General features: G+C 46.4%; 1 protein-coding gene across 1 annotated transcript; it reads left to right on the forward strand.

Annotated features, from left to right (window-relative positions):
• The first annotated feature begins 9 nt into the window (after positions 1-9).
• Positions 10-7,288, forward strand: LOC142664072 (uncharacterized). The gene is made up of 4 exons (XM_075842999.1): positions 10-129; positions 3,128-3,225; positions 3,392-3,503; positions 5,186-7,288. Exons 1-4 carry the CDS (start codon positions 45-47, stop codon positions 6,247-6,249), a joined length of 1,359 nt encoding a protein of 452 aa, XP_075699114.1. The 5' UTR covers positions 10-44; the 3' UTR covers positions 6,250-7,288.
• Positions 7,289-12,598: the final 5,310 nt, after the last annotated feature.

Here is a 12,598-nt window from a genome sequence, read left to right on the forward strand (position 1 = left end):
GTCAGGTTCCTATAAGGTGTCAGGATGTCACTGTCTATTTCTCCATGGAGGAGTGGGAGTATCTAGAAGGACACAAGGATCTGTACGAGGAGGTCATGATGGAGGACTACCGGCCGCGCACATCACAAGGTGAGATATAGATATATAATTTATATATTATTATTTGTTGTTGAATTTTGTCATGTGCAGTACATACATGAGATTCCTGATCTCCGATCACACGTTCCTTTGTAAGACACAATACACAGGGTCACTGGTAGTACTGTAGATCACACCTTCCTCGCTTTGCTGCAGTGCTGCACTAGGGGATAGTCATAGATTTGTTGTAGAAGTTTCTATATATCTGAATGTTGTTGTTTGTGCAGCAGGTGTATGACTTTTTATTAACCACAATCAGATGAGTGGGACAGTGACTTGTCTGTGTGAACATAGTCTTATATAACCAGTGGCTTCTCCTATAATCTCTCCAGCTGAGTGTGAAGTTCTACCATGTGGAACAGCGGACATGACAATCGTGTGGAAAGATGTTCTGCAGGTTCAGTGTGAGATCTACTAATACTAGAGTCTTCTCTTCTGCTCATAGATGAGACGTTCTCCTGGTAGACCCTTTAACCCATTAGTGACCGCCCCATAGTATTTTTACGGCGGCCACTAACCGGCTTTATTCCCATGCAATAGCCTTTTTACGGCGCTGCATCGGAATATATAAACAGAGCAGGGAGCCATTAAACCTTCCTGCCCTCAGCTACCAGAGTTAGCTGAGGGCATCCCTGCTCTAACGGGTGAGATCAATATCAGTATCGATCTCACCCGTTTAACCCCTCAGTTGCGGCGCTCAATAGCGAGAGCGCCGCATCTGAGTGGATTTAGGGAAAGAGAGAGCTCCCTCTCTCGCCCCACCGGCACCCTGCGTGTGATCGCACAGTGCCGGTGTTTTCTATGGCAGCCGAGGGGCCTAATAAAGGCCCCAGGTCTGTCTGTAGTGTATACCTGCTAGGCCATGCTAGGACACGGACAGACCCTAATACATTTCAATACAGAAGTATTGCAGTGTATTATAAATGCGATCGGACGATCGCATAGTAAAGTCCCCTAGTGTAAAGTTATTACATAATTTAACCCGCACGGTGAACGTCGTAAAAAATAAAATAAAAAATCATGCAAAAATTGCTGTTTTCTGCCTTAAAAAAATTTGATAAAAAGTGATCAAAAAGTCGCGCTTACTCCAAAATGGTACCAATAAAAACTACAGGTTGTTCCAAAAAAAATAAAAAAAAGCCCTCATACAACTGCATCGGCGAAAAAATAACAAAGTTATGGCTCTTCAAATATGGAGACACAAAAACAAATCATTTTGAAAAAAAAGTGTTTTTACTGTGTAAAAGTAGTAACACATACAAAAACTATACAAATTTGGTATCGTTGCAATCATAACAACCCGCTGAATAAAGTTATTGTTCTTTATACCACACCGTAAACGTTAATTTAGGACGCAAAAAAGTGTGGCGAAATTGCTGTTATTTTCTATTCCCCCCCCCCCCAAAGTTACTAAAATGTAATCCATAAATTCTATGTACCCCAAAATGTTGCTATTAAAAAATACAACTTGTCCCGCTAAAAACAAGATACGGCTATGTCGACGCAAAAATAATAAAGTTATAGCTCTTGGAATATAAAATACAGCCGTGCAACGGGCGTGATTTTCACGCGCATCGCACAGACCTATGTTAGTCTATGGGGCCGTGCAGACAGTCAGTGATTGTTGCGCAGCATGAGTCCGCTGCGTAAAACTCACGACATGTCCGTTCTTTGTGTGTTTTTCACGCATCACTCACCCATTGAAGTCAATGGGTGCGTGAAAATCACGCGCACCACACGGAAGCACTTCCGTGGGACGCGCGTGACTCGCGCAACAGCAGTAAAAAGTATGAATGAAAATAGAAAAGCACCACGTGCTTTTCTGTTTACAAACATACAAACAGAGTGTCCTAATGATGGCGGCTGCGCGAAACTCACGCAGCCGCGCATCATATGCTGATGACACACGGAGCTGTTAAGTGCCTTTTGTTCGCGCAAAACGCACACGCTTGTGTGAATCTGGCCTTAGTCAGAGCAGAGAGCTGCTTTAGCCCCTAACATTGACATTAAAGGGAACCTGTCACCAGCATTTCACCTGTTGAACTTTACATATCCGTCACTGGCTGCTGCTATCAAAAGTTCATTGGCGTTATCCCCTCTCCTAAACTCCTCCTCCGACTGTAAATAACAGTCTGCAAACATTTTGCGCCTTTTATCGTAATAATCCGGTGTCCCTTTGTGCGCACACACCAGAGGAGGACATCAATGCACAAGCGCGGGATTTTGTGTGCTGGGGGAGGCGAGGAGCTGTCAATCAAAAGTAAGGAGGCGGGGTAAACTCGGAAAGACTTGAGGAATGAAGATTTGACTCTTTTTTTCAAACGAAGATTTGACTCTTTTATGCTCATTAGCATACGGTGCGGGAACACTAAAAAACGGAATACTAAAGCTACAGAGCCGACTAAGAAGACAATTATAGGTTCTATAGAAATAATTTTTCACCCACTACCACCAGGTATTGCTGGTATAATAGGTGAAATGCTGGTGACAGGTTCCCTTTAAACTTTAAAATAAATAATTGAATAAATGTCCTAAATTCTTTCTATATTTGAGACTTTAATTAAATATCCAAAATAAAAATATAGTTAGTGCATAATTCGAGACCCTTAATTCTTCTTAAATTGGTATTCCCAGAATCATCACCTATTCATAAAATAGGTAATAATTGTCTGCGCGCTGGGACACCACGTTCGTGAGTACGAGGGTCTTGAGCCCCTCGTCCTCGTCAATACTCAACCGCAGTGTGGAGAACTCAAGGAGCGGTGATCGAGCATGCAACAATTGAATACTATGGCAGAGCAGAAAACCGCCAGCTCCCCGCCATTCACTCAGGTAGGCCACAATAGGCCTGCAGCTTACAAAGCACTGGGACCGTGACACAGGTGGTGAGAAGCACAACTTTGTAGATTCTGCTCTGATCAATAAACCTAGAATGTAAGGTGTAGAGAGAAGTGTCTGATATATAGACAGATCTGTGTGTTTCCTACAGATGGATCCAGTAGGAGAAATCCACCAGAGAGATGTCCCAGTCCTCTGTATTCCCAAGACTGTCCAGAGGAAAATCCCAATGTCCCAGAGAATCATCAGGTAGATGAAGCTGAGCCCTATACCAGATCTATATAGGGGGGTGTGGAGCTTTTTGGTCCTGAGGTCATAGATGTGGTCATAGATTTTGGGGGTTTCTTATGTTGATTTGTTAGATTCTTCACATCCTCTGCTGTATTGTACTGAAGTGTTACATATGTGAAATCAGGAGGAAGATCTGACTAATATTAAAGCGGAGGATGAAGAAGAAGAGCAGGTGAGGGGCGATCAACCGTGTAAGAGTGAAGTGGAGGATGAAATTCCAGGATGTGTTACCACAGGTCAGTAATAATGAATTTAGCAAGTGAATTGGAAGGATTGTTAAGGTGAGGTTCCTCCTCAGGCCTTATTCACACGGACGTGTCCGTTTTACGCGTGCAAAAGGTCTGTGTCATCAGCATATGGTGCGTGGCTGCGTGATTTTCGCGCAGCCGCCATCATTATGACTATCTGTTTTTATGTTTACAAACCGTTTTCATTCATTTATTTTACTACTGTTGCGCGAATCATGCGCGGCACCCGGAAGTGCTTCCGTGTACCGAATATAAGACATGTCGCGAGTTTCACGCAGCACACTTACGCTGCATGAAATTCACTGACAGTCTGAACAGCCCCATTCACTAACATAGGTCCGTGCGACGCGCGTGATTTCCACGCACGTAACATGGACGTATTATATGTTCGTGTGAATAAGGCCTCAGTTCTACATTACAGTAACACGTCAGACAATGTGTTATACATAGTGCAGGACCTGAGGGAGCTGTGACTGCATATAGAAGTTCTCTACAAGGTGTTCCATGGATCCGGTCATTGACTAGGCTTAGCATCAGATTTTGGGGGGCACCAGCTGCGATTAACATCTGCACGAACAGCCGGGATCTGAGAAAACTCAGTTTAACCACTTAAACACCGCAATCAATACTGATAGGGGCTTGCTGTGACACCTCCAGCCTTGACGCTGTGGGGGTGGTTTCACACTCAGAACGTTTTTTCGTGGAATTTTTCCTTCCTTTTTGTTTTTTTTTTTGCCCAAAACCGCTGCAGCCATATGTTACCTTAGGGTATGTTCACAAGCGGAGCCAAAAACGTCTGAAAATACGGAGCTGTTTTCAAGGGAAAACCTGATTTTCAGCCGTTTTTTGAGCAACACACATTTTTTGCGGCGTTTTTTCGCCCGTTTTTGGTGTTTTCAGGCGTAATTCGAGGCAAAAAACGCCTCCATTACACCTGAAAATAGGTCGTGTGAACCCAGCCTAACAGTCTATATTGAAATATAAAATAGACAATGCATTTTTGTTGCTGGCTCTTTGGTGCAGTATTTTTGGCGTTCGTGGCATTTACAATAAAATGCAGCATGCTCTGGCTTATTTTTTTTTTTTCTGGTGTTTTCTCATAGGCTTCTCTTTAGGACATAAATAATGGCAGAACAAAAGGTGCATGTTTCTAATGTATGAATTACAAACGCTTGTAAACAACGCATGATGTTCAAGACAAAAAATGTGGAAAATAAAATTGTGTAAAGGAGGACTAAGGGTGAATTCACACGACAGCAGATTTGTTGCAGAACTGTGTTGGCAGAGGACAGGCGGGATTGTCAGACAATGTTATGATTTTCAAATGTTTATGTAATAAAAGTGGGGACTGGGCGCAAACCAAAATCCTGGACTTTGTAATTTATGTATTTTAAAGTGTTATAAGGCTGGAATCACACATGTGTTTTTGTGGCAGTTCTTGGAGCAGTTTGTTTTAGCCAATGCCAGGCAGGGATTTAAAAGGAATGGCTTATATTTTTTCTTCCTGCTTTATCCATTCCTTTCTTTGGCTAAGGAAACTGCAGCTCAAACTTCATCAAAAACCCCATCAAAACGTGTGTGTTTTCAGCCGAATATGAATGTTATAAATTTGTCTATATTGTTGTTTTAAAAAAAATAATTACAAAACTGTTTGTTTTTAATCCTAACAGAAAATCTGAGTAAGAACTCTGAGGGAAAATTCATGTTACCGCTAAATTATAAAGTAGAAGTTAAAGATATTGTGCAGCAGTCTTCAGAAGAATTCCCCATTACCCTCAATGTACATCCAGCACTTCACAGTACAGAACTATCATATAATTCCACTATTCATGAGGAACCTTCTCCTGACCAATCCCAGATTGCTACCACAAGTACAGCTCAGAAAGAGGGTAAAAGGTTTCAATATGGTAAACAGTTCACAAAAAGCTCAGGTCTTTTTACCATCCGAAGAATTCACACAGAGGAGAAGCCATACTCCTGTTCCGAATGTGGAAAGTGCTTTACAGAAAAAACTAATTTTGTTATACATCAGAGAAGTCACACGGAAGAGAAGCCATATTCATGTTCAGAATGTGGGAAATGTTTTACAGAAAAATCACGTCTTATTAAGCATCATAGAACTCACACAGGGGAGAAGCCATATTCATGTTCAGAATGTGGGAAATGTTTTGCAGAAAAATCAAATCTTTTCACACATGAGAGAAGTCATACAGTAGTGAAACAATATTCATGTTCAGAATGTGGGAAATGGTTTACAGAAAAATCAACTCTTGTTGAACATGAGAGAATTCACACACAGCAGAAGCCATATTCATGTGCAGAATGTGGGAAATGTTTTACAGATGAAACAACTCTTGTTACACATGAGAGAATTCACACACGGGAGAAGCCATATTCATGTTCAGAATGTGGGAAATGTTTTACATATAAATCCCATCTTGTTGCACATGAGAGAATTCACACAGGAGAGAAGCCATATTCATGTCCAGAATGTGGGAAATGGTTTACACATAAATCAAGTCTTGTTGCACATGAGAGAATTCACACAGGAGAGAAGCCGTATTTATGTTCAGAATGTGGGAGATGTTTTACAACTAAATCAAGTCTTGTTAAACATAAGAGTACTCACACAGGAGAGAAGCCGTATTCATGTTCAGAATGTGGGAAATGTTTTACATATAAATCCCATCTTGTTACACATGTGAGAAGTCACACGGGAGAGAAGCCAGATTAATTTTCAGAATGTGGGAAATGCTTTTTGTGAAAATCAAGTCTTGCTAAACATGAGAACTCCCAGAGGTGAGAAGTAATTTTGTTCTATGTATGGAAAAAGATTTACATGGAAATAACATTTTTAAATGCAGCAGAAAATTAGCATAAACAACCTGTATTCTTGTTTGGAATGTGGAAAAAGCTGTAGGAGCAAACAAAGATTTTTTTTTTTTTAACTCCCCAGTTTATTCATAGACAATAACCACTTGGCTATGCAGCCAATTATGGCCTTGTGAACACAGCCCCATTTTTTATGTTTTTTTAATCCAATTTGTCACTTTGGTAGATTCATTTAAATGTCCTTTAACTTTTGCCGATATCTGCCGCGTAGATACAGCAATGTTGGAAAAGCATTTCCACAAACCGCTGTACATGTATGACGGGGAGTCTGCACCATCACCAGTGGGTGTCAGCTGTATAGTCCTGGTCAAAAGTTTTGAGATTTATACAAAGTTTGGTTTTTATAAGTATGCTGCTTCAGTTTTTATAGCAGCAATTGTTATGAAGAGTGATCAGATGAATTGTAATTAATTGCAAAATAATTCCTTGTCATGAAAATTAACTTAATCACAAAAACCCCATTTCCACTGCATTACATCCCTGCCACAAAATGACCTGCTAACAATTTTAGTAATATTCTCGTTCATTCAGGAGAAAGTGGTAACAAGGACAAGGCAGATGATATCTCTGTCATGCTGATTGAAGTAGAAGAGCAGACTGGTTGCTTTAAAAGGGGGATGTTTTTACATGTCCCTTCTGCCCATTAAGGGCTGTGGCATGATGATGTAGGAACGTCCGCACGCACGCGTGGCTGTGCTCTCCCCGCGATACTCTCTTCCATGCTGAACACTGCCGATGCTGTTCACTGATATCCTCCAGAGGCCACTGCTGAAGATCTTGGGGTGAGCCCTGGTGTAATGGCAGGAAGGAGGTGAAGGGAAAGTGAGCCCTAATCTACCCACCGCCCTGTCCCTGCCTACTTGCAACGACCCGCCCTAGGCGACGAGGTACAACTGGGCGGCGGTCCCTACGCTGGCTAAGTGCACTGGAAGACAAACGGGGAACACGCAAGGGAAGGGGCAGTAGCCACGGAACGCCACGAGGAAACGGGGCGGCGAACGAACAGTCAGGACCAGGACGAAGTGAGTACACCCGAGCGGGCACGGAGACAGAAGCAAGCCAGGGCAAGCAAGCAGGTCAAGCAGAACTGCAGCAAGGCAGGAGCACGGCAGAAGCAGGCTGGAGCAAGCAGCAGTGGGGCCAGGAATCCAAAAGAATTACAAGCACTGAGGGAGAGCACAGGGCAGGTAATAAAGGGCAGGGGGCGGAGCTAACTCCGAGAGACCAGGCCGCGATAGGCTCTCCCACTCCTGAGCCTGCCACCCTGGTTGGTGGGAGATGGTGTCAGTCGAACAGGTCTGGCCTCAGGTGTGGATTGATTAATCCCAGGAGTATAGCTAGATGAAGTACCTGGCAGATCCCTAACAGTACTCCCCCTTTTATGAGGGGCCACCGGACCCTTACTAAGGGGACCCGGTTTAGTGGGGAAGAGGAGGTGGAACCTCCTGATCAATACCCCAGCGTGAACATCACGGGCAGGTACCCAAGTCCTCTCCTCCGGCCCGTATCCTTTCCAATGGACCAGGTACTGGAGGGAGCCCTGGACCATCCTACTGTCCATAATCTTGGCCACCTCGAATTCCACCCCCTCAGGGGTGAGAACGGGAACAGGAGGTATCCTCGAGGGGGACCAGGACGGGGAGCAGCGTTTAAGGAGGGAGGCATGGAAAACGTCATGTATGCGAAAGGATGGGGGGAGCTCCAGACGGAAGGATACAGGGTTGAGGACTTCAATGATCTTATAAGGTCCAATGAATCGGGGAGCAAACTTCCTGGACGGGACCTTAAGGCGCAAGTTCCTGGACGACAACCAGACCAAATCCCTGACGACAAACCGGGGGTTAGCAGAACGTCTACTATCCGCCTGAATCTTTTGTGCGCTCTGGGACGCCTCTAGGTTCTTCTGAACCTGGGCCCAGACAGTGCACAGTTCCCGATGAACCTCCTCTACCTCAGGATTATTGGAACAACCAGGGGAGACGGAGGAGAACCTTGGGTTAAACCCGAAATTACAGAAAAACGGGGAGACCCCTGACGAGTTACTGACCCGGTTATTCAGGGAAAATTCAGCAAGGGGAAGGAATGAGACCCAATCGAATTGACAGTCCGAGATGAAACACCTTAAATATTGTTCCAGGGATTGGTTGGTCCTTTCCGTTTGGCCATTAGTTTCGGGATGGAAGGCGGAGGAGAAGGACAGATCAATCTCCAACTTTTTACAAAAAGCTCTCCAAAATAAGGAAACAAATTGTACCCCTCTGTCAGAAACGATATTGACTGGGGCCACATGGAGACGCAGGATGTGTTTCACGAACAAAGAAGCTAACGTCTTGGCGTTAGGTAGCTTCTTAAGGGGCACAAAGTGGCACATCTTGCTGAAGCGGTCGACTACCACCCACACCACCGACTTGCCCTGAGATGGAGGCAAATCGGTGATAAAATCCATGGAGATATGGGTCCAAGGTCTCTGGGGAATGGGCAAGGAACGTAGTAGGCCCGCAGGTCGGGACCTAGGGGTTTTGGACCTAGCGCAAACCTCACAAGCGGCGACGTAAGCCCTAACATCTTTAGGCAACCCAGGCCACCAATAGTTTCTGGTAATGAGGTGTTTGGTGCCCAAGATGCCAGGATGACCAGATAGAGCGGAGTCATGGTTTTCCCTGAGTACCCTCAGCCGGTATTGCAGGGGAACAAACAGTTTGTCCCCAGGGACGTTCCCGGGAGCTGCACCCTGATCAGCCGCGATATCAGAAGCTAAATCAGAATCCGTGGCAGAGACGATTATACCAGGGGGTAAAATACAAGTGGGATCCTTCTCGGAAGGAGGATTGGCCATGAAACTACGTGACAGAGCGTCAGCCTTAATATTCTTGGACCCAGCCCTATAGGTAACCAAGAAATTAAATCTGGTAAAGAATAGTGCCCACCGAGCTTGTCTAGGATTAAGCCTCCGGGCCGATTCTAGGAAAACCAGATTCTTGTGATCCGTAAGGACCGTTACCTGGTGTCTGGCCCCCTCCAGGAAGTGCCGCCACTCTTCAAAAGCCCATTTAATGGCTAGAAGTTCGCGGTTGCCAATATCATAATTACTCTCCGTGGGCGAAAACTTCCTAGAGAAGTAAGCACAGGGGCGGAGATGGGTGAGGGAGCTGGTACCCTGGGACAAGACGGCCCTCACTCCCACCTCGGAAGCGTCAACCTCCACAATAAATGGCTCCTCTTGGTTGGGCTGAATCAGCACGGGGGCCGAGATAAAGCACTTCTTGAGAGTCTCAAAGGCCTGGACGGCCTCAGGGGGCCAATGGAGGACATCGGCACCCTTGCGGGTGAGGTCCGTAAGAGGCTTAGCGACGACCGAGAAGTTGGCAATAAATCTCCTGTAATAGTTGGCGAACCCTAAAAAACACTGTAACGCCTTAAGGGAGGCAGGTTGGACCCATTCCGCCACAGCTTGAACCTTGGCAGGATCCATGCGGAATTCGTGAGGATTTGCCCTAAAAATGGTATCTCCTGTACCCCAAAGACACATTTTTCAGTCTTAGCAAACAGATTATTCTCCCGAAGGACCTGGAGCACCTTCCTGACATGCTCCACGTGGGAGGACCAGTCCTTGGAAAACACCAGTATGTCATCAAGGTACACAACAAGAAATATCCCCAGGTAATCTCTCAGGATTTCATTAATAAAATTCTGGAAGACAGCAGGGGCATTACACAACCCAAAGGGCATGACCAGGTATTCGAAATGACCCTCGGGTGTGTTGAACGCAGTTTTCCACTCATCCCCCTCTTTGATGCGGATAAGGTTATATGCCCCCCGTAGATCGAACTTAGAAAACCACTGGGCTCCCTGAACCTGATTAAAAAGATCCGGAATCAAAGGAAGTGGGTACTGGTTCCTTACGGTGACCTTATTCAGGTTACGATAATCAATGCACGGCCTAAGACCACCATCCTTCTTCCCCACGAAGAAGAAGCCAGCACCTACAGGAGAAGTCGAGGGGCGAATGAAACCCTTGGCCAGGCATTCTTGGATATATACCCTCATCGCTTCACGTTCAGGACATGAAAGATTAAATATCCTACCCTTAGGAAGCTTGGCACCAGGCACCAAATCGATGGCGCAATCGTAATCTCTATGGGGGGGCAACACCTCAGAGGCCTCCTTGGAAAACACATCGGCGAAGTCCTGAACAAACTCAGGAAGCGTGTTTACCTCCTCCCGGGGAGAAATAGAGTTAACAGAAAGACATGACATAAGACATTCATTACCCCATTTGGTGAGATCCCCAGTATTCCAATCAAACGTGGGATTATGCAACTGCAACCAGGGAAGACCTAATACCAGATCAGACGATAATCCCTGCATCACCAGTACAGAGCACTGCTCCAAATGCATGGAGCCAACCAGGAGTTCAAAAACAGGAGTATGCTGAGTAAAATAACCATTAGCAAGAGGAGTGGAGTCGATTCCTACTACAGGGATAGGATAAGGTAAATCAATACAAGGCATCTTTAGAGACATAGCAAATTCCACAGACATGATATTAGCAGATGAGCCAGAATCCACGAAAGCACTGCCCGTGGCAGACCGGCCAGCAAACGAGACCTGAAAGGGAAGCAAAATTTTATTGCGTTTCACATTAACGGGAAATACCTGTGCGCCCAAGTGACCTCCCCGATGATCACTTAGGCGCGGAAGTTTTCCGGCTTCTTATTCTTGCGCCTGGGACAGGTGTTCAGTAGATGCTTGTCGTCCCCACAGTAGAAGCAGAGACCATTCATTCTGCGAAACTCCCTACGTTGTCGAGGGGACATGGAGGCCCCGAGTTGCATAGGTACCTCCGAGTCCTCCGTGGAGGGGCGAGGAGACGGGACCTCGGGGGGAATCGCAGAAAAGTCAGAGGGGAGCACACTGAAGCGTTCAAGTTGACGTTCCCTGAGACGTCGGTCAAGTCGTACTGCTAGGGCCATAACCTGGTCAAGGGAGTCAGGCGAGGGGTAGCTAACCAGCAGATCCTTCAGGGCGTCAGATAATCCTAACCTAAACTGGCACCTTAGGGCCGGATCGTTCCACTGAGAAGCTACGCACCACTTCCTAAAATCAGAACAGTATTCCTCAACCGGTCTCCTACCCTGACGTAAGGTCACCAGCTGACTCTCGGCTAAAGCAGTCCTGTCAGTCTCGTCGTAAATGAGTCCGAGGGCAGAGAAAAAACGATCAACAGAGGAAAGTTCAGGGGCGTCAGGAGCCAAGGAGAAGGCCCACTCTTGGGGCCCTTCCTGGAGTCGGGATATGATGATACCCACCCGCTGGTTCTCGGAACCTGAGGAGTGGGGCTTTAGGCGGAAATACAGTCTGCAACTCTCCCGGAAGGAGAGAAACGTCTTACGGTCCCCTGAAAACCGGTCAGGTAACTTGAGGTCGGGTTCTAGAGGTGAGGTGAGGGGTACTACTAAAGCAGCGTCACCCTGATTGACCCTTTGGGCCAGGGCCTGGACCTGTAGGGAGAGGCCCTGCATCTGCTGGGTCAGGGTCTCAAGGGGGTCCATGATAGCGTCAGCGTAGGAGAAAGGGTAGACTAGGTAAGGGCTTGTAATTATGTAATGGCAGGAAGGAGGTGAAGGGAAAGTGAGCCCTAATCTACCCACCGCCCTGTCCCTGCCTACTTGCAACGACCCGCCCTAGGCGACGAGGTACAACTGGGCGGCGGTCCCTACGCTGGCTAAGTGCACTGGAAGACAAACGGGGAACACGCAAGGGAAGGGGCAGTAGCCACGGAACGCCACGAGGAAACGGGGCGGCGAACGAACAGTCAGGACCAGGACGAAGTGAGTACACCCGAGCGGGCACGGAGACAGAAGCAAGCCAGGGCAAGCAAGCAGGTCAAGCAGAACTGCAGCACGGCAGAAGCAGGCTGGAGCAAGCAGCAGTGGGGCCAGGAATCCAAAAGAATTACAAGCACTGAGGGAGAGCACAGGGCAGGTAATAAAGGGCAGGGGGCGGAGCTAACTCCGAGAGACCAGGCCGCGATAGGCTCTCCCACTCCTGAGCCTGCCACCCTGGTTGGTGGGAGATGGTGTCAGTCGAACAGGTCTGGCCTCAGGTGTGGATTGATTAATCCCAGGAGTATAGCTAGATGAAGTACCTGGCAGATCCCTAACACCTGGAGTGTGTGGTAAACTTGAGCA

This window comes from Rhinoderma darwinii, chromosome 1, assembly GCF_050947455.1.
Source record: "Rhinoderma darwinii isolate aRhiDar2 chromosome 1, aRhiDar2.hap1, whole genome shotgun sequence".
NCBI classification, from domain to species: domain Eukaryota; kingdom Metazoa; phylum Chordata; class Amphibia; order Anura; family Rhinodermatidae; genus Rhinoderma; species Rhinoderma darwinii.